This window comes from Pseudorca crassidens, chromosome 12 (assembly GCF_039906515.1).
Source record: "Pseudorca crassidens isolate mPseCra1 chromosome 12, mPseCra1.hap1, whole genome shotgun sequence".
NCBI classification, from domain to species: Eukaryota; Metazoa; Chordata; class Mammalia; order Artiodactyla; family Delphinidae; genus Pseudorca; species Pseudorca crassidens.
Genome location: NC_090307.1, coordinates 5,932,344 through 5,957,056, shown reverse-complemented (window position 1 = coordinate 5,957,056; position 24,713 = coordinate 5,932,344). Strand labels below are relative to the sequence as shown.

General features: G+C 36.8%; 1 protein-coding gene across 5 annotated transcripts in view; it reads right to left on the bottom strand.

The window, feature by feature from the left end:
• The window catches only part of NETO1 (neuropilin and tolloid like 1), a 100,317-nt gene that overhangs the window by 27,135 nt on the left and 48,469 nt on the right, over positions 1-24,713 (bottom strand). For all 5 annotated transcript variants that reach the window (XM_067698847.1, XM_067698845.1, XM_067698844.1 and 2 more), the window contains exons 5-7: positions 20,720-20,761; positions 20,474-20,601; positions 11,375-11,603 (exon numbers count right to left, since the gene is read on the bottom strand). In XM_067698847.1, coding sequence (XP_067554948.1) covers positions 11,375-11,603; positions 20,474-20,601; positions 20,720-20,761 — 399 coding nt within the window. The remainder of the gene's footprint in view (positions 1-11,374; positions 11,604-20,473; positions 20,602-20,719; positions 20,762-24,713) is intronic.

The window sequence follows — 24,713 nt, the reverse complement described above, 5'->3', positions numbered from 1 at the left end:
ATAAGATGATACCTTGCTGGCTTTGAAGAAGGAATAGAAGGAATCCACAGACTGGGACAGGTGAGGGAACATATTCTTCCCTAGAGCTCCCCTAGAAGGTGGCCTTGTTGACACCATGGTTTCAGCCCAGGGAAACCTATTTCAAATAATACGTTTGTGTGGTTTTAGGCACTAAGTTAGTGGTAATCTGTTACAGCAGCAATAGGAAAACTCGTAGCTGATTTCTCAGGGTAATCAGAGACCTGCCCCACTAGGTTCCACAGATGTAGCTATGGCTGCACAATATCAAAATGGGGAAGGAAAGGTCAGAAGTGGGAAAAGGGAGGAAAGAGATCTCTGAGGTGGAAGAGCAACAGTTTGGAACCAGGACACCCTGACAATTTGTGAGTCACAATTAGCTGGGAACTGTGTTAAGAGCAACATTTTCTAATTCTTTACATAGTTTAAAATATCAGAGCAAACATTTATTCATATCACCTGCGAGAGAAAGGGCTGATGCTACTCTACCTCTACTGTTCTAAGGACGCTGCAGAAATGTGGGCTTGGCCACCAGTATTTGCCATGCAGTAAATCAGCCCTCAGTTAAGTGTGTCTTTAAGGTAAATGGTGGAGAAATTCTACCGTAGGCTGTAGTGACTCTTAAGTCTAAAAGAGTATGTTATGAGACAGAAATGTGGTATCCTCAGCTGTTGCATAATTATCACCCCTCCAACAAAACCTCCAATGATCAATTATTATTTTCTGAAATCATAAATGAATCTTAATTTTCCCAATAAAGAAAATAATGTATAACTTGATATCTTGTAATAACCTACAGTGGAAAATAATCTGATAAAAAAATGTATATATATAACTGAATCACTTTGCTGTACACCTGAAACTAACACAATATTATAAATCAAATATATTTAAATTTAAAAAAAGAAAAAATTATATATCTTGTTTTCCTAGATTTAATAAATCCCTTCAGAAAGTCGTATCAAATTATATTTATTGCTTTTAAAATGTTTACTCAAACAACAACTTTTTGTTGGAGAAAAATCATAAAATACTGATAGTAAGCCTCATCCTAAAAATAATGTTAATTGCACTGCCTTCTACACATATGTATTACATATATAATAGATACTGTATATTAAGTATTTATCACACATGTTTACAAGAATATATTTGTAACGTACATGTGTTTTGCTTGCCACTTGTTTTTAGAATTTTATTTTTTAATATAGTTTATTGGCAGTATCCATCCAACACATCATCGTAGCAGTTACAAGAACATAGGCATGTTTCAAGAACCATTTAACCAAGCCATTTAGGAAATTTTCATTTTTTAAATGATTCTAAACATTCTCATCCCTGGTATCTATTCTTAGATTCATTTTTTAGATCAACAGGTAAGACCCTATTTTTGGTTTATACCTGTTTTAGAATTTTGATAAATAGTGCTAAATTAAGAAAACTTTTATTTTCCTGCCAGCATACATACATTTTCATTTCACCACACCATCTCCAAAACTGGGTATTTCATCAATGCTAATTTTTTAAAACAATTTGATACCTGAAAATGATGTCTCATTCTTATTGAAATTTATGTCTTTTTGTTTACTAATATGAATAGGTGTTTGTTTCCTATACCAGTAGGCCATTTACGCTTCTCTATGAATTAACTGTTTACTTTATTTGCCCCATTTTCTATTGCTATATAACATTTTCTTATTGTCTTATATAATCTGTATTCTTTTTTTGTTTATTGTTGCTTATTTATTATTTATTTTTTTGAAGTATAGTTGACTTACAATATTGTATTAGTTATAGGTGTACAACATAGTGATTCAGTGGTTTTATAGATTACACACCATACAATCTGTACTCTTTTTTTTTTTTTTTTTGCGGTACGCGGGCCTCTCGCTGTTGTGGCCTCTCCCGTTGCGGAGCACAGGCTCTGGCCGCACAGGCTCAGCGGCGATGGCTCACGGGCCCAGCCGCTCCGCGGCATGTGGGATCCTCCCGGACCGGGGCACGAACCCGTGTCCCCTGCATCGGCAGGCGGACTCTCAACCAGTGTGCCACCAGGGAAGCCCACAATCTGTACTCTTTACAGGATAATAATATTTGCCCACTGCCTATCCTTTATGTTGCTAATTGTCCTCCAGCTCAGCTTTTCCCTTTTATTTAAATTTAATTTAAATTACATGTAAAAATTTAAATAATAATACATCTTGAATTTTGTATATTTGTATATAGTGATATGTCCCCTTACCCATGGTGTGTTTTATGTCTACTTTATTGAGATATGCCCAAACTTGACTCATAGTCAGCAATTTCCCCATCATATTTTGTGTATTGTTGATATTTAAATCTATGCCATCTGGTATTTACACTGCTATAAGATATATATAAGTAAATAATTCCTGTATTAATAAAGTCATCTTAATCTTTTAAAAATACAGCAATTCCTAATGATGAGGCTTGGAGATCTATACCCATAAAATGTTAATTTACATTTAAATCTATGTTGTAATTGGTCACCTTGCTCCCTCTAGCACTTATGATTTTCTTTCCTTGCTGAAATACATACAGAATATAATGCCTTTTGATCTTAGCATTTACCCCAAACTTGTAAATGTGTTTTGCCTAGATTTTTCTGGAGGGAAAATTAAATATTATTGTTGAGAGTTGATTATTATCCACCTTTTTTTTTGGTGTATTTTCTCAGAGTGTTACTGACCTCTGTGCACTTTTACAGTAATAATCAAATTAAAATCTATATATATTTTTTTCCCTCTAGGAGCCATTAAATTTAGTTTATTGAGGTGATATGGTAATTTTACTGGTGCATTACAAAATAGGGAATTTGCACTACCTAGGACAGAATGCAAATTGGCTATACAAGAGGCAGATGGCAGGCCAAACCGTGTTCCAGACAAGAAAGGATAAGATAATAAAACTGAAGAGTGAAATAATAAACAATTATGGTGACAGAAGAGTAAGGATCCTACTAGTATAAACAAATGATGGAGAAAAACAACTATACAGGGGGCTTCCCTGGTGGCGCAGTGGTTGAGAATCTGCCTGCCAATGCAGGGAACACAGGTTCGAGCCCTGGTCTGGGAAGATCCCACATGCCACGGAGCAACTAGGCCCGTGAGCCACAACTACTGAGTCTGCGCATCCGTAGCCTGTGCTCTGCAACAAGAGAGGCCGCGACAGTGAGAGGCCCGCGCACCGTGATGAAGAGTGGCCCCCGCTCGCCGCAACTAGAGAAAGTCCTCGCACAGAAACGAAGACCCAACACACCCAAAAATAAATAAATACATTTATAAAAAAAAACTATACAAGAAGAGAATTTGGCTTCTTAGAATACAGTGTTTTAGTGGGTAATTTACTGAAGTAAATGAGAAAGTGTGTGGCGGGAGGGACAGAGTACCAGATACAAGGGAACGTTTGCTGAAGTGAGTTACACACTTGAATTCAATTTGAATGAGTGCGGCTGCACCTCAAGAGGAGCAACCTTCTTATTCATCTTCATGCCATCAGTGCCTGGGCACTTCCTTGTTTACTGAAGGAATGACAGAATGAATGGAGGAACACAAAGAAGTATAAAAATGAAAACTTATCAATGGCTAGGTAAAACAGTAGTAGTTGCTCAACTTTTAGGGTCAAGCTGATGTTGGAGTGATTATTTTTCTTATACTGCCTACAGTTCTATCTTGTCACACGTCTTGAACTACCAAATTTAGGAACAGTAATACATTACTAAATAATAATATATTTATTAATATATTTAATCAATATATTAAGTAACGTATATAGATTGCATTTGGGTTATCCATTCTATTAAAAATTACCCATCATTACAACAAATATGCTTCAGCCTTCTATTGCTGAGTAATAAATTATTACAAACTTTTGGGCTTAAAACAATACCCACTTAATATCTCCAGCTATGCAGGTCAGAAGTCTGGGTTGGGTAAGGTCTCTCTTTATGATCTCACAAGGCTAAATCAAGGAGGCAGCTGTACTGGGTTCTCTGGAGCATGGAGGCCTCTTTCAAGCTCATTCAGGCTGTTGGAAGAATTCAGTCTCTTGTGGCTGCAGAACTGAGGTTCCTGCTTTCTTGCTGGCTGCCAACTGGGGGACATTTTTAGCCCCTAAAGGCCACCATCATTCTCTTGTCACATGGCCCTTTCTGTAACATGGCAGTGTGTTCCTTTAAGGCCAGGAGGAGTACTGGCTGCAGCTTATAATGTCTCTGACTTCTTCCATCCCTGACCTTTAGAATTTCTTTTAAAAGGGCATAAAGATTATTATCAATATTTGTTGAGTATTGTCAGACCAACCAGGGTATCTGGTACACTTCTATAGAGCAATAACAACCTATCCGAAAGAGAAATTAAGAAAACAATCCCATTTATAATTACATCAAAATGAATAAAGTACCTAGGAATGAATTTAACCAAGGAGGTGAAAGACCTGTACTTGGAAAACTAGAAGACATTGGTGAAGGAAATTGAAGATGACACAAATGGAAAGCTACACCGTGCTCAAGGATTGAAAGAATTAGTATTGTTAAAATGTCCATCCTACCCAAAGCAATATACAGGTTCAATGCAATTCCTGTCAAAATACCCATGGCATTTTTCACAGAACTAGAACAAATGATTCTAAAATTTGTATGGAACCACAAAAGACCCCAAATAGTCGAAGCATTCTTGAAAAGAAAAATATACCTGGGGGTATCACATTCCCTGACTTCAGACTATACTACAAACTACAGTAACAGAAACAGTATGGCACAAAAACAGACACATAGATCAATGAAACAGAACAGAGAGCCCAGAAATGAACCCATACTTTCATACTTTCCCAAGACTCCCAAGAGTATTGTTTTATTACAGCATCAACTCAAAGTCCTAAATCTCATCTAAATCTCACCAGCTCAAAGTCTGAAATCTCACCATCTAAGTCACCTAAATATTGTGCAGACAAGGCTCCTGGGGGCAGTCCTTGAAGGAGTCTGGACTTCAGTTCCTGAGGTACAGTTCCTCTCCATGTGGACCCATGAAACCAAAGAGACAAGCCACCTTCCCCAAACTCCCAACACAATGGTTAGACAGGCATCAGAAAATAGTTACAGAGATTCTGGTTCAAAGGAGAATGAAGAGTAAATAGGCGTCACTGGTCCACAACAGTCTTGAAATCCAGCAGGGTAAATGCTGGATTTTTCTTGATTATATTTCCAGTTCTAGAACTATGCCTCTGTAGCTGTGGACTTTGCTCTCCAGACTCTCAGTTCTGCTCCCTGAGTCATCCTTCTTTTCTCATGAAAAGTAACATGTATATGCAGCTGAGTGGTAGTATCAGATTGCTTCAGGCCACTAGAGCTTTAGGGTTCTGAGAACTGTTTTCATTTGGTTCTCTCCTTCCCTTTCAGTCCAAGCCGACAGTGTTTCTGCTGAAATAATTTTCTCAAGAGGCTTGTGGGTCTTGCTTGAAATTCACTGGGCTTTGTTCTCTTAGACAAACACCCCACCCATAAATCTATTTGAGAGAATCCTTTTCCTCCCTTGGTTACCACTGTAATGGCTGAGGGTCATTGCCCTTCCCCTCCTGGAGACCCTCTAGCTTGACTTAGAGGATCTATAAGGTCCAAATTTAACCTCTTCTTTGAAGGGCCTTTTAGTTACTAAACACTGAGATTTTTTGATGTTTCTGATGGTTGAGCAAAGGTTATACAGTCATATTCAGCCTTTTCTCTCTGCCGTATTTTCAGCGTCATTTCTAACTTTTAACACCTTTGCCACCTGAAGAAGCTGGGGCTTTAAAAACCATCCAGTCCTAATTCCTTTTAGTTTAATAATTCTTTAGATTTATTTCTCCCCTTCCTCATGTTACTATAAGCAGCAAGAGAAACCAGGCTATACCTCCACCACTTTTCTCAGTAGTCTACTTAGTTATAGAGCCAATGTTTGTCACTTACAAGTCTGCCTTCTGACATCGCTGCAGGACACAATTTCGCTACACTTTCTGCCACTACAAAACAAGGATCGCCCTTCCTCCAGTTTCTAATAAATACTCCTCACTTCTATCTGAGCCCCACTGGCAGCCCTCCAAGTCCAGGTATATTTTAACCACCTGTCTGAGGCAATTTAGGCTTTTTCTGTCATTATTCTCAAAATTCAACCAACCTATGATCACTGCTTGATTCCAAACCTGTCTCCACCTATTAGGTATTTGTTATAGCAGCATCTCACATACAGTACCAAAATCTGCAATAGTTTTCTATTGCTGTGTAATAATCACCCCAATTTTAATATCTTAAAACGACACCCAATTTTTATCACACAATTTCAGAAGCCCAAGAACTGGATCTTTTGCTAGAATCTTACAAGGTGAAATCAAGGCATCGGTTGGGGCTGTGGTTTTCATCTGATTCTCAGGGTTGTCTTCCTAGCTTATTCGGGTTGTTGGTAGAATTCAGTTCCTTGCAGTTATACAACTGGGGTCCCCATTTACTTGCTAGTCAATGGCTAGGGATGTTCTCAGCTCCTAGAGTTCACCCCTGTAACAGGCAGGCAGTTCACAACATACCTGTCTGCTTTCTTCTTCCAGGCCAGCAGTCTTTCTGACTCATGCTTCACCTTATTTTGGGGAGCTCACCTGACGAGGTCAGGTCCACCCAAGATAATCTCCCTTTTGATGAACTCAAAATCAATTGACTAAGACCTTATTTACACCTGCAAAATAACTTTTGCCATAGAATGTAATTTAATTACAATATGATATTGTAGGATTCTGTGCCTTCCACAGAATCCTTCAATTCAACTCCTCTTTAAAATTAAATATTACTGTATGTATATTTCTTTACTGTAAATAAATCTGTAGTTTAGGCTCTATGGCCTTTTGCCATAAATTGATATGAAATGAAATACAAAGTCTCATTTTAGCAAATTATTGTAAACATTGTTCCCACATCTTTAAAATGAACAATTTTCTTTTCATCTCTTTTTACTTACATGTCTGTTTTTAACAGAAATAGGCTGCCCGTTAATCAAGCATTAAGTGATTGAGATTTTATCATGGTGTAAATAAGAGCCGAAGAGCAGCTGAAGGTAGAACTTCAGAAGTCACAATGAGACATCACTACTGTATTCATTCATTCTAGTTACTGCAAATTCACGGTGTGTTCAGGAAAAGGCAGGATCAGAAAATCTGGCTTGTGACTCAATGTGAAGAGGTCCATTTCACGAATGTCTCCATTATACATATACAATACTTAAATATACAGTTCTATCATAACTGATCATGCGTTTTCATGTATAAGTATGCTCAACATTGAAATTACACTAACCATAATGAATTCCAAAAATTTTAGATGATTTTTTAGAGCAAGACCAACGTCTTTATGAAAAGTGATGCAAATGTGTAAAACTCTATTCTTATAGGCAATCTTAAATTGAGTCACTAAAATAAAATATAGCATACTTTCAAGATCAATGTGAGAATTATTCAAACTATTCCGTCTTTATCTCAAGTTGGATTCATTCTTCTTTATCCTCAGCTGTGTTTCTAACCTGATTCTCATAATTGTTGATTTTTGACCCAAGAAAGCAAATTAGTCACAGTGGTTAATACGTTTTCCTCTTCATTTCAGAATATATTTAAAGTTTACATAAGTCATCTTTCGTAGAGAATACTATCCAAAATTAATACCTAAAAATTTGAGGTCTTTTTCGGGTGCCCATATATGTGTTCGTCTCCACTGTATAGATTATTTAAGAGTGGACTGAGCATTCTGAGTAATCTGAGTACAAGATGCCATTTGAAGTATTAAAAAGACTATAATCTAATGAAGTAAGGCAGTGCCTATTTGGTGATAACACTGATTGTTTGTTCTCTAGTTGATAGGTTTCAAAGTTGTTCTAAACATTTTTTTAACAGCAGCCAACAGCACTGTGATACCATTAATCAGGGCAGCAATCTCAGGCAGAGCTGAGAAAAGGCTGAGGTGAAGAGTTAGCAAGACAGTAGGGGCAGGAGTATGATATTTATAGGACCTATCTAGGGAAGATGTTATTTCTCATGACACAGTTGAAGGTAAATACTTCTCAATTCAGTGATCTTATATTCCTCCCATTATATCAGAGGATAGTTTTCATTGTTGCAAATGTTGGCATTTAATCCAGACTTTTAAAATTCTTCTAAGGTGCCTGTGAAACCTCAAAGTGGGATGACTCACAGTAAGAATTTCTACGCCTCTCTCTTATACACTCATCCTTTCCCTTTACTGTAATTTATTCAGATACAAATGTAAAAATAAAATGAGTTGAAAATATATTCCCACTTGCATCCATTAGTCAGGTCTTACATTCTTGCCTCTGTGCTGTTTTCAAATCATTAAGCATGGTGTTGAGGGTATTCAGGGAAAGTCAGTTAACTTCCCTGGGTCTTTTCTTTTTCTGTTTGAATTCATAAAATGTTTGAGATAGAAATAGATGGCTTCTAAGCTCTTATCTAACTCCTAAAAATATCCTATGGTCCTAATATAAGACGTTTTGACAGATATTAGAATAGTGTTGATTATGCCCTAAGCACTTTTCAACACTGCACTTGGGGATACCACCTAATAAACAGAGGAACCAAGAAAAATATCAAGGTGGTTTCTCATTATTTGAGTAAGAAAAAGCTGGTCATTGACTCACATCTCTAATCTTTATTCCATATGTGTGTGTATGTGGAATAAAGATTAGAATCACTCATTTCTGAATAAAAGAATTGATTGAAGTCTACTTCCTGTTGTTTTGAAACTTTTCATCTTTTATCGGGAATACCTTGATTTCAAAGCAAAAATACTTAGTCTATACCCATATACTCCATCACACGCTGACTTTGATTGATCGTAGGCATGGAATAGTAGAATTCTGCACAGTTTTAGTCAAGGCAGAAAAAACAAAATATCATCACAAAACTGCATAGGCAACATGACACAGAGGATAAATTTGTTTCAATCAAAGCTTCCTGTAAATTTATGAGATAATCATGGAAACTGCTACGTAATACTCACTCAGATGAGCGTGATCGTCCCTCCACTGTGTAGGAACATTAAGTGGCTTTCTTAGGGAGAATACCCTGTTTCTTCTGGATTAGTCACTGAAAGTTCACCCACTTGAATGACTTCCAGAGATCATTTAATTACAGAATGAAAACTCTGTCTTTTAGCTCAAAAATATCTCTAATGATATAATTCACCATTTCTTATATAAGCAGAATTTTACCAGTATGATAGAATTCACCATTTCTTATATAAGCAGAATTTCAAAGTCTCACAGGTCTTAATCTTCGAGACGAAAGGGACCTTAGACGTTAGCTAGTCTTCCTTTTCCCCTATCCAACCTAGACACTTCCCCTACACCATTCACGCCCGATGAGAACCCATTTCTCATATAGCCTTCTGTGGAATAGCCTCTGTGGGAACCCATTCAATTTTGGAATATTGCAGCTCCTACGATCTAGACGTTTCTTCTTCCTAAATTACACTCAAATAGTTTCCTATAATTAATTTAACAAACATTAATCTTACCTCTCAAACATTAATCTATATCACCCACCTAAGTCTAGGTAGTTATCACATTTTGAAAAAAAGAAATCTGTAAGATAAACATTCCTTCTCCTTTGCCCTTCTCCCATGATTCCAGATGCTTCTGCATCCCGGTCAGCCTCTTCTAACTGATGACTCTGCTCCTCAGTAATAACACCCAGAAGAGAACAGGTTATGCAATTTGCATTTTGACCAGTGCAGCTTCCTACAGGAGTATCTTCTTTGAGCTGTTTATTGCATTTTCCTTAATATAAGCCAATACTGCCTTAGATATTTTTTGTCAATTCTTTAAAAAATTATTGGCTTATGTTGAGTTTGAATGCAATAAAACCTTAGGAAGTCCTAGGAGTCAGAGTTTCTTTACTTGATATATGAAACGTAAGAATACATATTTTAATTTATCCTTACTACATTTTATGGCATAGCTTTGATAAAAACTGCATATTTTTGTGATAGTTTTAAAAACTCGATTATATCAACTAACATATTAACTAGAACTTCCATATGTGTTAGATTAGAAAGTTCTCAATCTGTGATTATCCAAGACAGACAAAAATATTGAATAAGGTACACTCTGAGCCTCAGCAAAGGCACAATCGACCGGATATGGTAAAGCAATCATCGGTGAAAACACCAAATGTGCTATCTTACAGCCTGAATTTCTTCAAATTCCAAACAAGAAAATGATGAGGGTTTTTTGGCCAGATACCTTGCTGAAATAAAGACGCACTCGTTCTAACATTTTGATCAACTCCTGAAATGAAGACATAGATAGCAACGTGCTGTTGAAATCTGCAATAATCTTGGGTGGGAGATTTAACATACTCTGTGATGGTATCAAGATTTAGAAAGACTGAGTGACATTCAGTACTTCTGGGGCCCTAGAATTCTCCAACTGGGTAATTAAAGAGCAACTTAAAGCCCAAACTATTCATTTATGATACAAAGTAATCGTCTAATACATTTAACATTTATGAATTGAAAAAACAGGGATTGCTCTGCCTATCACTGAGAAATCCTTGACATTTCAAAAACATTCTGTCTTTTCTGTTTTAAAAAAATGTATAGTTTCAAATGGTAAAGGACTGATTCCTTAAAGCTGAATTTCTTAGGTTTATTTTTCATTTGTATAAATTTATTAAACATGAATTATTCAAAGCTTCTAAAGAACAGTTCAAACATATATCTATTAATATAATTCATTATCTGTTAGAACAGGATTTTCTAAAATTCCTGTGCTTTGCCCATAACTCTGGGTGTCATCCATTGAGCCGTTTAAACTATTTTCTGGAACTTTTTCTATTTACTCTCTTCCCAAGCAATTCTCCCCTTTGCCTACTTTAATAGGAGCTCTGTAGTCACAGACCTATTTGAAATCAATGGGATGGCAAGAGAAGCTTACTAAAGAGAACCTACCAAATATTTCTATGCAGGTTTTTAAGACTTAAACTTCATTTGGAAGCTGCTGCCTCAGTTCCATAGCTTGGTAAGAGCTAAACAAAAGACAAACAAAGTTCATCATTTCCCAATTGAATAGTGTGACGTGTCTTAAGCAAGGCTATGATGCATATGCCGATATAGGTAATCAAAAGGTCATATGTAACTCTCCTGTCTCTGGACCAAAGCGAAGGAAAGGGAATCTCAGTGACGTGAACAACTTACTAAGGCGCAGCCTGCTGTGCTCAAACTGCATGAAGAAAACACCATCAACCGTTTATGAGATTTGCATCATCTGACACATTCGAAGGATAAACAGTGAAGTGCAGAGATTCTTACGTTCTTGAAAGGATGTGAAGAGCATCTGAAACCGGCTGTTGCGACTGCCCTCGTCCGCCCACATGCGGACGACCCCGAGACCTGTACGGAGCATGACGTCATTGGCCACGGTGCTGCAGAACTTGGCTTTCAGATCCTCCACGGAGCTGCTTCCATCATACACCGCCACAAAATTCCTTTTGCATTCATTTGAATTCTGCATCTCATAGTCCAAGAATCGTAAGTAGATCTGTAAAACAACAAAGAGAGGATAATTTCCCAGAATGAATATAGGAGAGTAGTTCACCAAGCACCAGAACTTCCTTTCTCTTTCTGTCTCACAAGACAGTCTTGATTGCAATCAATCTTATTATTTTTTCCCTGTGGAAAGTAAAGATGTATGACTCAGATCAACTTGTGTTTAAAATTGTTTTCAAATGTTATTGTCCTTTCTTTAGGTAAATGTACCATTTCCCATAGCTGACTATTTTTACACAAATGATCCTTATTTCTTCTCATAACTTATCTGGAATCAGTTATTAGTTTTCATACTTACACACTGTTTTATTTTAATCAGCACAAATGTGTTTTAAATATTCCTGATACATTTTTGTTACAGATCCGTGGCTTCAATCCACTTCCAAAAATTCAGGGAAATAAATAATTTGTACGAATATCAAACAAAACCAGAAATGGTTTCAAAAGACCGTCTCTGATTTTACTTTGTTTAGATTATTTCACATAACTATGCTGCTTCATTTTTGAGGTTCAGAATATTTTTAAAAGCACAGCTAATCTATGATCATTCTCACCATAACAGGGTCAAGGCATTTTAAGTCCACGTAAATAAAAATTAAATTAACACTTAATGAGTAAAAAGTACCGTATGTATAACCTACTTTATAGATTACTGTTAAATACGCCCAACAGCTCTATAAAGTGGCACATTTTATTGTCATGTTCAGGAAATGCAGACTCGGATGGTATAAATTGCAAATTAGACACAAGTTCCTTCCAACTCTCTAGTCCATAATCCTTCCACAATATTATACTGCTTCAGACATACTGTTTTAAGAGCATCAGATATTATTTGACTCTGCACAAATATGCATTAAAAATCACAAACAATTAATTCAACCAATGATAAATATTTATGTATAATGGATTACTACTCAGCCATAAAAAAGAACAAAATCCTGCCAGTTGTGACAACATGGATGGACCTTGAAGGTATTATGCCTACATGAAGTAAGTCGGGTGGAGAAAGACAAACGCTATGATTTCACACATATGTGGAATCTATAAAACAAACAAACAAAATCAAACTCTTAGACAGAAAAAACAGATTAGTTGTTACCAGAGGGGAAGTGAGTTGAGGGTGGGCAAAACAGGTGAAAGGGGTCAACTGTATGGGAATGGATGGTAACTAGACCTGTGGTGGTGACCACTCTGCAGAGTACACAGGTGGTAAATTATAATGCTGTACACCTGTAACATATAATAATCATATTAAAAAAAGAATGTTCAGCCCTCCCCCTCCCCAACCACGGCGGCATGATTCTCCCTTTGTGCTAAAGTATTCTGAACATATTTTAAGCTTTAGTTACAGGTTATATGTACTTTTTGCTAAACTGTGTGTTCCTGAAAAGCTGGGGTGGTGGTGTACTTATTTGATTCGCAGTGTTACACCCTGTGCTGTGTATGTTAAGCACTCACTCCATAAAATTTGCACAGATGTACGTTTAATGACCTACTGACTGGAAATTCTGTTTTCTTTATTAACTTCATTTTTTCAGCATCTGTCTCACATTCATTGGGCACCTGTACCCCAGACTTTGTTTTGAGTGCCATAAGTCATGATAATTACATAGAATAATTGACATTTTATTATTTGCTGTAGAAAATGACATGCAATCATTTTCAAAACAAGGTATTTATAACTAAACTGTGACATAAAAGCATATACGTCATATGTTGCAGACTCATAAGGAATTGAGTGTAAATAAAATGTGAGTCCCATGGCAGGAAATCGTCACATAACTCTCAGGAGGAAGAACAAAAAGAGAAACATAGGGGGAAATGGACAAAACTAAGAAACAATGGAAAGCACTGTAGTTTCATTATGCTTTGCATGGTGAGCAGGTTTTCATGTATATGCAATCTGTAACATCTCAGTTGGAAGCTATCCCAAAATTCCCAAATACTTTGATACTGACTTTAAATTAACTGCCATTACTGCGATCTTATAAAACATACAGCCTAGGAAAGCCTGCCTGTTCTTCATTCCTCCGTCATTGCTTTGTTTTATTCTATGAAAAGTTCAAATATTACTCATGTAGCCCATCTTGGATGCACTCTTCCCAACCAAATGTTACATTCCTGAAAATTATCCAGAAAATTCCAAATTGTCCACCCTAGGAAGGCATATCTGAAAATGTTAAACCTTCCAAGTTTCTACTAACTGGTTTGTTTTTCAAATTTTCACAAGGATTTGTAAAAAGGAACTGGGTCTGTAGTTAGATGACCTTTACCAGGAAGCTGGAGCACAGGAGACAAAATAGCTTTTGCTCAAGGAAAATAAGTAAATCAACGTGAAAGCCTTAAGTAGTATTAAAATCCTAAACTTTTGTTTTAAAGAGCGCTTCACTAGCCCCATCCTGAATAAAAGTAAACAAATTGAAAACACTATAAAAATATAAAAAATGTAAATACCTATAAAATCTAGGTATTCTTAGAAAGTAAAAAAGTTGTTAAATGCAACAAAAATCAAATATATATCTATATTCTCAAATACTATACAATGACTCCAACATAGTTTATTAGACCTCAAAAGAATATGCAATTACAATTGTAAACGTACATAGTTACTAACAGGAGAAAACACTGAGTAGGGTAACTGAAAACCCCTCCCTCCGATGCCCTTACAAAGCTATAAAAAGCAAACACCATCCCCACAGAAAGAAAAATAAAGTAATCACTTGACTAATTCAAGAAAGAAAGATATTTGATCCTGTGACATTTTCAGGTTGAGTGATTCAGTGGCCGAACATGTCTGAACAATTATTTCAGAAACACAACTTAACATACTAACTTAGTATTTGCGTCGTGTACTGGCAATAACTTAAGACATTGAGCTAACACATTATTTCACTCAAATCTCTCAACAGTAATACACACTATTATAATAACTATTTTAAAATGAAAAAACACACCAAGGTTTAGAAAAGCTAAGTAACTTTCTCAAAGTGACACAGGCCCTTTAGTAATAGATTGGTATTGAACTCAGATATGCCTGACACTTTTCTCCTTAGTATCAAACTTCGCAGCTGCATATAAATTTTTTGAAAATTTTCAAAGACTGATATTCCAGAAAGAATGTTATAGTCTTGAATAAAAACAAACTCCAACAAAATCGACAAATAAGCATTTCTAAAGGGGCTAAGAAACATATTGACGATTGAGATATGAATAACATTCACAGAAAATAAATGTGTCTCTCTGAAGTAAATGGCTGTCTTAAATTTTCTTTAAAAATAAGATTATCTTATAGAAGAATACTGCTGTAGTTAGAAAGACAATTTGCATATTCGGCCCATGTGTTCTCACTTGACAGTTCTAGAGAGTGTGAACTTCCACGGGAGGTGAATGGTTTGCATTCTTACATGAAGGGCAATGGCTGAAGTCGAAGAACCTTCTGTATCGAAAGACTATTCTTATTAGACAGAATACTATTCATAGAGGAAGTGAGCGATTACAGTCACTAGATTTTATATATTCACTTCTGAAGCATTCAATCATTAAAATTTTTTTTAACAGTTTAAAAAAAGAAGTAAAATATTCCAGTGGGTATTAGCTTTACTGGGCACAGAGGTGTGGCTGCAAAAGCCAAATGCCATTAGCCAGAAAAGTGCTCAAGTTTTCCCACACAAAAACCCTCCCTACATTAGGATTTAGATGACATCTCATCAGCTTAAACCTTGTGCCGTAATATCACTAAGGGGGAGAGTGCCATATGACAATGTTTTCACTCAAGGCAGAGAACCACAGAAAGCGCGTTAGTCTCTCTGCTGAAGAAAAGAGAAAGTGATAAACAGAATCATACGTAACTCCAGTAAAATAGTCAGATTACAATCTCCTCTCCGTGAATCATTTTGAGGCATTCTTCTTTCTAATCAGTCACAAAGAGTTGGAGCTGACAAAATGATTTATTGAATAGGACGTGGGAGGCTTCAGAACACATAAACAATTTCTAGTGATATCTGTCTTCCAAATCACACTAATGTAGACAGCAGAATCCCTTTCATATACTTAAAGCAAGTAAATCTAGCTAACGATTTACTAAGTTAATATACTTACAAATGTGTAATACCAACCATTCAACCGGCTCTCTCCTCTCAGGTCACAATGATATGCAAAATACAAACATTGTTTGGCGCAATTATTTAAGATTTGCCAGAAACGTTTTCTCCATGATAAATACAAATTAAATACACCACAGTCTGAAAAACGTTAACCATGGTTTCCATATTGCTTTACACTTTGATAACTAAAGCTACATTCTAAAAAGCGTGTAACCCAGGATTTCTGTGGTTGCTTTTTATTTGTGGCTGGACTTGCCAGGCCTTATAATTTTAGGTAGAATATCCCGTGAATTTAGAGGGTAGCACTTTATTTGGAGGAAAAAACCAGAACATCATACTGTTGAAAAAACACACACCCCACACAACAAACCGATACAGCCATATTAAAATGGTTTTCTGGCATGCACAGACAAGTATCAAAATATTTCAGGTCCATCTGAGTAACCCTCCAAAATCTGATGCTACAAAACTGAGATTTCATTTAAAAACAAAGTTGAACCATAACATTGGTAGTTATCTAATCAGTTAAGATTTTCAATCTGTTTACCCAATTTTTATTTTCATTTTGGAGACAATAAGAGCAGACTCAATCTTTAGAATCCCTAAACTTATCATTGTCAACAATTATTGTTGCTACCCTTTGCCTGTTGCATTAATTTTCTCCTTGATCCCATAACAAATTACCACAAACTGAGCAGCTTCAAACAATGCCCATATATTATCTATAGGTTAGAAATATGGGCTTCCCTGGTGGCGCAGTGGTTGAGAGTCCGCCTGCCGATGCAGGGGATACGGGTTCGTGCCCTGGTCTGGGAAGATCCCACATGCCGCGGAGCGGCTGGGCCCGTGAGCCATGGCCGCTGAGCCTGCGCGTCCGGAGCCTGTGCTCCGCAGCGGGAGAGGCCGCAGCAGTGAGAGGCCCGCGTACCGCAAAAAACAAACAAACAAAGAAATATTGGTGAGCTGGACTGTGTTTTTTTGCTAAGGTCATATGAGGCTGAAAACTCAACTTCACTATAAAAGATTGATTTATTGTATTTGTCAAGTTTTTCTGTTTTTTATCAAAGTATTTTGAATTAAGTAACATTTAAAAATTAATTTGAAGTTTTAAATGATGGGTAATTAATAAAAGCTAGTTTTATTCTCCCAAGACCTTAATCATTAAATTAATTATCTTCATGTATACACTTTTAAAAGTCTTTTGATTTATTTATTTTCTTGTCTTAACAAATTTGACAATTTCCCCAAATAGTGTGGTTTTGTGACATCACACTGGACTTCGAGTCAGGACATGGAGAACTGGCTTCAGCCCTTTTACTAACTAATCAAATATTTAAGCAGTTACTTATCATAGATTCATCAAGTTTTGGTCTGAAAAGGAGTTTAATATTATCTATGCCAAAAAATTACTTGACTTTTTAATTATTATATAAAATCCCTGCCAAATTTTACTTGGATTCCTCCCATGGAATCTCATTTGATCTTTGGGCATCTCCATTATTAAAATAAAAAACAAAAACCTTCTTTATATTGAATATTTCTCTAGATTCAAGCATACAAATAAATTGCAGTACTTGAAAACATGCAGATTAAGCCTTATCCTCTTATTTCTGTCTCCTAACAGTTCTTCATATGCTTGAAGATTGTCACCATGTCCATTTTTCTAGATATGTATACATCAGTTTATTTTTTCCACGCGTTTTAACTGAATGACAGATTTTTCTTGGTACTGGGTATCTAGAGAGAAATAAGTCTCAGCCTTCATGAAACTGACATTGTTACCACGATGGGCTCATCCAACATTCTTCTCTAATGATTCTTTCCTGGACCAGATCCAGAACTAGACACCATAATACTCTCCTACCACCCTTGCTCTAGAATCTGTATGAAAACCAAAGCGTTGCTTACAGAGGCATATTTCGACATCCCATCGTTAACCAACTTCACTATCCTGACTCAACGTATTCATCTGTTAAAGGACACATCAGTAACGTATTTCCAACTTTCTTTCTGGCTCTGGTATTCCAGTTTCTAAGAAATCTGGGTTAATCACATTCTAATTAAAGGCGATCATCCGTATTACAATTCTCAAACAAAGGAAATATCAGATATTGTATTTTCTGTTTGTGAAGAGGCTGAGAAGCAACATACACTTGATGTAAATTTTAATAGAACCCCAGTAGCTATTTTGCACTTTCATTGTGTAATATGTTTCCGTCACTAGTTATCATTCAAATATTCACATGAGCCATTTCAGGTTTAACTTGCGCTTTGATAGTCTGTTCTCCGAGGCTGCTAGGAACTCCATATAAATAGAAAGCCCACATAGGCTGTCATCTCCAGTTCTTGCTTTTCTCGACAGTTATTCAAAGCCACTTCCTATCCCCTAACCTTTAATTTAACAGAGAAAGTCTGTCACAATAGAGCCAGCTCTGCAGGCGGCTTTGTCCAGCTCTGCAGGTGGTTTCCCCTTTGGGTCACAGAATGCCAAATTCTGTAACAGGCAGGTACACTGGGTATTGTTGATCTGCAATTGTACCGAAGACAGTCTATTCACCAGCTGGAAGGAAATGGTTGTGTGTTTGCAATTCCATAGAAACTGTCTCTTTGACACTGAGGTGACAAAGGTGCTAGTTATGACCATGAGGTGGGACTCAAATATTCCCTGTTGAAAAAAAATCTATAAAATCTTTCACTCATAGAGTTTAAGGAAAATAAACAGCACATGTGAACCCACAGATTATGTAAGGGAGCATAATCAACTGCAATCTAGCTCTCACATTATCTTTGTAGTGGGTTGGGTTTTATGTCACCAGTAGCCTTGGATTTTTTTTGAAGGAGGAATCACTGTGTCTTTCTTCATAATGCAATTAACTTTTTAAAGACTTGTTCAGATGCAAAGAGACCTGCAGTGGCAAAGCTGGAACTTGGACCATGGTCTGAATCTCCATAACCAGAAGCTTGGGGAAAGTGTTCCACACTTCCAAATTATATGCGAACCCCAAAGACATATTCACGGGCAATCAAGTGAAGAAGGACAAAAATACTTCCTGAAATACCAACTCCCTCAGACATGAGTTTTATTTTTCCCTCATCCTAAATATCCAGCCACCAAATTCTTTTGTATCTATAGCTTGAGGTGTTAACACCTCTGTCTTTTCTAGACAGGGAAAATCTGTTCTTCAAAAATGCAGATCTGATCACATCACTTTCCTGTTTCACACTCTTCCATGTATCACTAACACACTCAGGATAAATCTGGGCTCTTTAGGGGAATGGACAGAGCCCTTCAGCTTAACCACTCACCTCCATAGTTCTGCTTTCATTGGTCACATGCCGTTCCTTTAATTCCTGAAAAAGCATGCTCTCTTATGATCCTATGACCTTCCAGATGCTATTCACTCTACATGAAGACTTTCCCACCTTGTCTACCTGACAGCACCATTTCTCATTAAGATTCAGAGGACGCCCTGCAATGCAATTTGATTCCACCCTTGATTCTCCTCACCAGCTATATGTGGTCCTTTCCCTCACTCTACTACACCTTATAAATACCATAATGATCTTGTCATATTCCATGGATTATTTTGATACATAGTTGTCTACGGATTAAACTGGAAACAGGAGGACAGCGTAATTTTTCATTTCCTCAGCACAGTGCTTGAGAGTTTATAGCATCACTAAGTCAATTAATTAAATAACAAACTGTTTCAACCTCAATAAATGGGCAACTCCAAATCTAATAAATCAGTAAAGCTTGGTTGTAACTATATTCTATAAATGAAGGATGACAATAAAGGGAGAATAAGCAAATAATAGACACTCTAAACCTGTGACGGCTACTGGCACAAAATTACTCATCCCAATATTTCTTAAGATACATCCATAATAGAATGAATGGGGTTGTTCTAAACAAGTGTTTCCAAAACAGTGATCTGAGTCTGAATCTGGCCCACAATATATTTAGTTTAATGCGTCTAATGTTTCCCACTTTTAAAATTTATCGTCAACATTTAAAAATCAAGGTAATCAGGGACTTCCCTGGCAGTCCAGTGGTTAAGACTCCATGCTTCCACTGCAGAGGATGCGCGTTTGATCACTGGTCGGGGATCTAAGATCCCACACGTTGTGCAGCATGGCCAAAAGATAAAATTAAAAAAAATCAAGGTAATCAACATAAAATCTAGATTTTGGGCATATTATGAAGAAAATGGAGGACTTGGTGATGCTGGACCAACATTTTCTCATGATGATCATCAAGGAGTTTAATAGGCAGTTAAGGACCTGCTGTCTCTTTTTCATGGTCCTGATCACCACTGTCTGTCCCTCAGCCCTGTTGCAGGTTTATTTTATATTCCAGAGACACATGACTTTGTGAGCCCTGGACAATTTCTTCCATAGATGTGATTTTAGGTTAAAAAGCAAGTAAACTACAGATACTGACAATAAGGACATAAGTTATGCTCAGAACCATAGCTTATATGTGACATTTCAATGCACTTTTCAGAGAGATAGATTTACCCCAGAGTCTCTTATCCAGGTTATCCAATGAGCTCTCCAACATCCTCTCCATATTATTTATGACCTTGAAAGTTACATTAAACAGAGGAAGGCGATTTGCAATTCAAAACTAAAAGAAAATGATAGCTTATGATTGCACTCTGAAATGAACGAAGCATGTCCAGTTGGTTCAAAGCAGTGCACGCTGGAGACACTTGGCAGGCCAACTGTCAAACCTGCATTTCACCTTGAGACTGACCTTGGATCGTGGAGGTGCTCGGATGTACCACTTGCAATCAACGGCCTCGCTAGCAGAAGCTTTGCCTTCCTTCATAATTTGTATAGACTCCACAATGCCTTCAGGGCCGCCCATCTCAAACTCACACACTAAATAACGAAATGCCAAACAAACATACAAAAATGGAGCTTGAGTAATAAACCGAAAGTATATATCATAGCAGAAAACAAAGGCCTCTGAACGGTATTAAATATCTCTTTTACCAACCTGGTAATGGTTTCAAAACTCCAAGGTCCTTAAAGTCAGGATCTTAAAAATTGAGAAAAAGACAATTAGTCTTATTCTGCATTTAGGACTTAAAATGAGGTTGAGTAAGATACCATTAAATTATTCAGGAATGTGCCTTATAAAACGTACGAGGGGAAATTAAATGATTAAATAAAAAGTGCATGATAATGTTAAGACTGAAATGTTAATTTACATAATGTAATGTTATTACTACAGGATTTTTATCAAGAAGCCATTTTAAAAAACCTCCCCATGTCATTACTTCATCTAATAACCAAGTAAAAATCTTACTCATTTTCTTTATAATCAGACAACAGATGTTTTTGTAAAATGTATCCATAGATAATTCAAGGTTTGGGTAAACTTCCATCTCTTCTAGATACAATTATTTTGTCTGATTACAGCCAGCGTAACATAAAGGTGAGCCTACTTGAGGGCTTCTGAGAACGTTTTCCTTGATACTAAATAGACATAAGGCATACAGTTTTCCCAGCTCAAGTTGTGGTCATGTTTGTGTTGGCGCCTTTGGGACCATGTGTGGTGGGCAACTTGTGATGTTGACAGACGCTAAGGTAAGAAAATGCTGACTCTTATGATGAGCAGAATAGAACCATGGAGAACCGTGAGTCCTTAAGAATATCACTGGGGCACTGTACTCACCTCGCCTGGAGTTGCACTTCTCTGGGTTTCTTGCTCTTTTGAAACAATACACATCCCTATAATCTCAGTTACTTTGAATCGATTTTCTCTTATTTATGGGTGAGAGCATCAGAGGCTATGATATATCTTGGAGACACATGGTATTCAATATAAAAGATGATTGTGAATTTTAATTACTTTTTGCTACTAGGGTATTAGTGATAAATCAAAAATCTTACAAAGTTAGAAATGTTTCATAAGACACCACTCAATAATGGCCTAGGGCTGAAATATGAAAGGGTAGCACTCTTTCTGGATAGAACTAGTCCTGGATATTAAGACCATGTGTGCGTGTATGTCCGTGTGTACCTAAGTGTGCTTCCTAGTGCATCTGTGCGTGTGAACGCACCAAATCCATAACCGCAGGCTGATTTTACTAGGGTACTTATCATCACTACAGGTTTTTCTGTTTTTTCTACTAAAGAAAATATTGAATTTTTTGTGTGTTTGTTTTTAAACAGCAATGTGCGCTGATCTGTTGAATCTGAAAGTCCTGGATTGGCCCCCCTACAATTTAGTTATATCACCTACTTAGACTCACTTTATTGCAGGACACTAGTAGAATACCAGTGGTAATAAATTTTGAATCGAGATGCAAATTCCTTTGTATAACTGTTTTGAAAACAGTTCTTTTGCTTTTTTGGAAAAGAAAGACAGAAAGAAATACCTGCATGCAATATCCATGAAAGAAATAGAAATGAGGAAACATAGTCTACTTGGGTCAGGCCTCCTCCTGGCAGAGATTTTTTTCCTTCATCTAAATCAATGGATATTTGGTTATTCTTTCAAGAAATGTATATGTAATACCTACTATGTACAAGAAAAGAACAGTTTTGTATAGAATTACTCAGATTGGCTGTCACGGTTAAGCACTTTTATTGGTATTGAAGAGACCCACCCACCAAGCTTGCCTACCCCAGTTATCTGGATTCTTTATTATATCCTTTTTACTACTTTTCATAATGGTCAGCATTGCTACTCACTATCTCCTTTTTGATGAGAATGCTTCAGCCTTGCATGGCTGTTGCTATGATTCTTGTGGGACTGTAGTTAGTATTTTCTTCTCTAGCTTGAAGGCGAAGATTTGTCATTTTTATAACTCATGCTAGACAACGTTGAGAGAAATTCCAGTTCTGAGAATTGAAAATGTATTTTTGTCGTTGTATTAATGGTGAGAGCACTGATTGTTTAAAAAAAAATCTTTAGGAAAAAATCATTTCTGCAATTCCATTTGAATTAGGCACCAGTAATACCACAATCACGATAACACATGGCCCCTACGAGCTGTAAAATAAATGACAGAAAATAAACGACATAATTTTTAAAAACAGCCTACACTGAATTTAAGAATATTGAGATTGACTTATTGCTTCAGGGTGTCCAGGGCAATGACATAAATTATTATGCAGAAGCACAATGACCTTGGACTTAATAGTCATCTACTACTCTACAGCTCCCCAAATCTATTCTCCACTAAGCAACCTGAATAAACTTTGAGAAATACAAATCAAATCATGAAATGCACCTGGCTTTCCATTGCCCTTAAGTTAAAGCCACAACTCTCTGTAATGGACTATAAAGTCCTGTGTGTTCTTGCCCCAGACCACCTGGGCCAACATACCCTAGACTGCTAACCTCTGCTCTTTCCTCTCAAAACACATGGACCCTTTCTATTTCTACAACGTTCTAGGCTGTTCTCATCCTCGGCAATTTGACCTTGCTCTTTTCTCTGTCTTCAGTATCTCTCCCCAGGGCTCTGCACCTGTGAATCCTTCTCATCCTTCAGTTCTTGGCTCAAATATCTCTGAGGAAAGGTCTTCTGGATGACCCTCTCCAAGGGTCATTGACTCCCATTTTCTTTGACTCCCACTTTCTTTTCTCCCTTCGTGGTTTCTTTTATCACAATTATTTTGCCAGTTGTTAGCTTTTTATTGACCACCTACTCCCATATAAGGAAGTACGCTCTACAAGGGCCTTTACGTCTATTCTTCCTCCCTTTATCCAGGACAAAGGACACTGCTTGGACATAATGCATGCACAATAAATGTTATTGAATGTTATTGAAATTACATTACACCGACGTGATTTTCTTATATTGTTGACATATGTACAATGCTTTATACCTACACTTTTCCAATTCAGAGGCTCTCACAGGAAATCTATCAAATTAGGTGCTATATTCAAGACTGACCTCCTATTTACTAAACCTGCATCTTTTTCTTCCTGGCACACAGCTGACTATGTTTCCAGCCTCCCTTGCAACTGAGGATACCATGTCTAATGAAATGTGGACAAAGCGTTGAAGTTTACTTAAAGGCTGGGCTCATAAAAACTTCTTGAAAAAATTATCCACTCCCACTTTCTCCCCTGGTCAACCTCAGAAGGCAGACATTGGCAACGCAGAACCCCATCAGCTCCAATTCCTAAATGAATGTGTGGAGTACAGCCTTTTCCTGATTAGGCTAAATGAGCAAGCAGTAGTAAACTTTAATAATGTGAAATTACTGAGGTTTTAGATTGTTTGTTGTTGTTATTACAGCTATTATTCCCCTAACCCAGCGTTCTTCAAGGCTGAAGTTATGGTCAAGGGCCCCTAGGGTCCATGAGACCCTTTCATGAGACCCAAAGGCTAAAGTGTTTCATAATCCTACTAAAATGACATGTTATCTTTAATTTTCCCTGCTATAATCCCTGTAACCCCATTTTTGTCCAATACATTCTAGTTTTGAAACCTTGAATTTTGTCTTGAGCCTACATGGAAGCACAGCTAGAATTAGTACATTTCTCTGTCCTATTTTATAAATACACACACATAGATAAAAGTGTAAGTATTATGAAATTTAACAGTATTTCCCATGAAATAAAATATATATTTATAATATAGGTTTCTTACTGTGAAGGATGGACATTTGTCAGAGATGGAGGAGACTAAGCCTCATTTTCTCCATCACCATTACACTGTCTATATCCAAAGTTGGAGAAAAGAATGAAACTGATATTTCAAAGCGGTCTCTTATTTATGGAAAGGAGAAATCTACTCTGAATCAAATGAAAAAGCTTCGCATAAGAAATGAAAAGAAGAAAAAGCTATCTTTCCTTCAGCCTCGTTGATGTCAATAATTTGCCCTATTGTGATTTAGGAAGAAAAATACTTTCTGGTAGTTTTATTGTGACAGTTTGATCGCCAACATTATTTTGAGACAAATAATTGTTTGGGAAGTATTGAATATTTTAAATGTAGACGTTAATATGCTCTTTAAAAGCTAAAACTCTC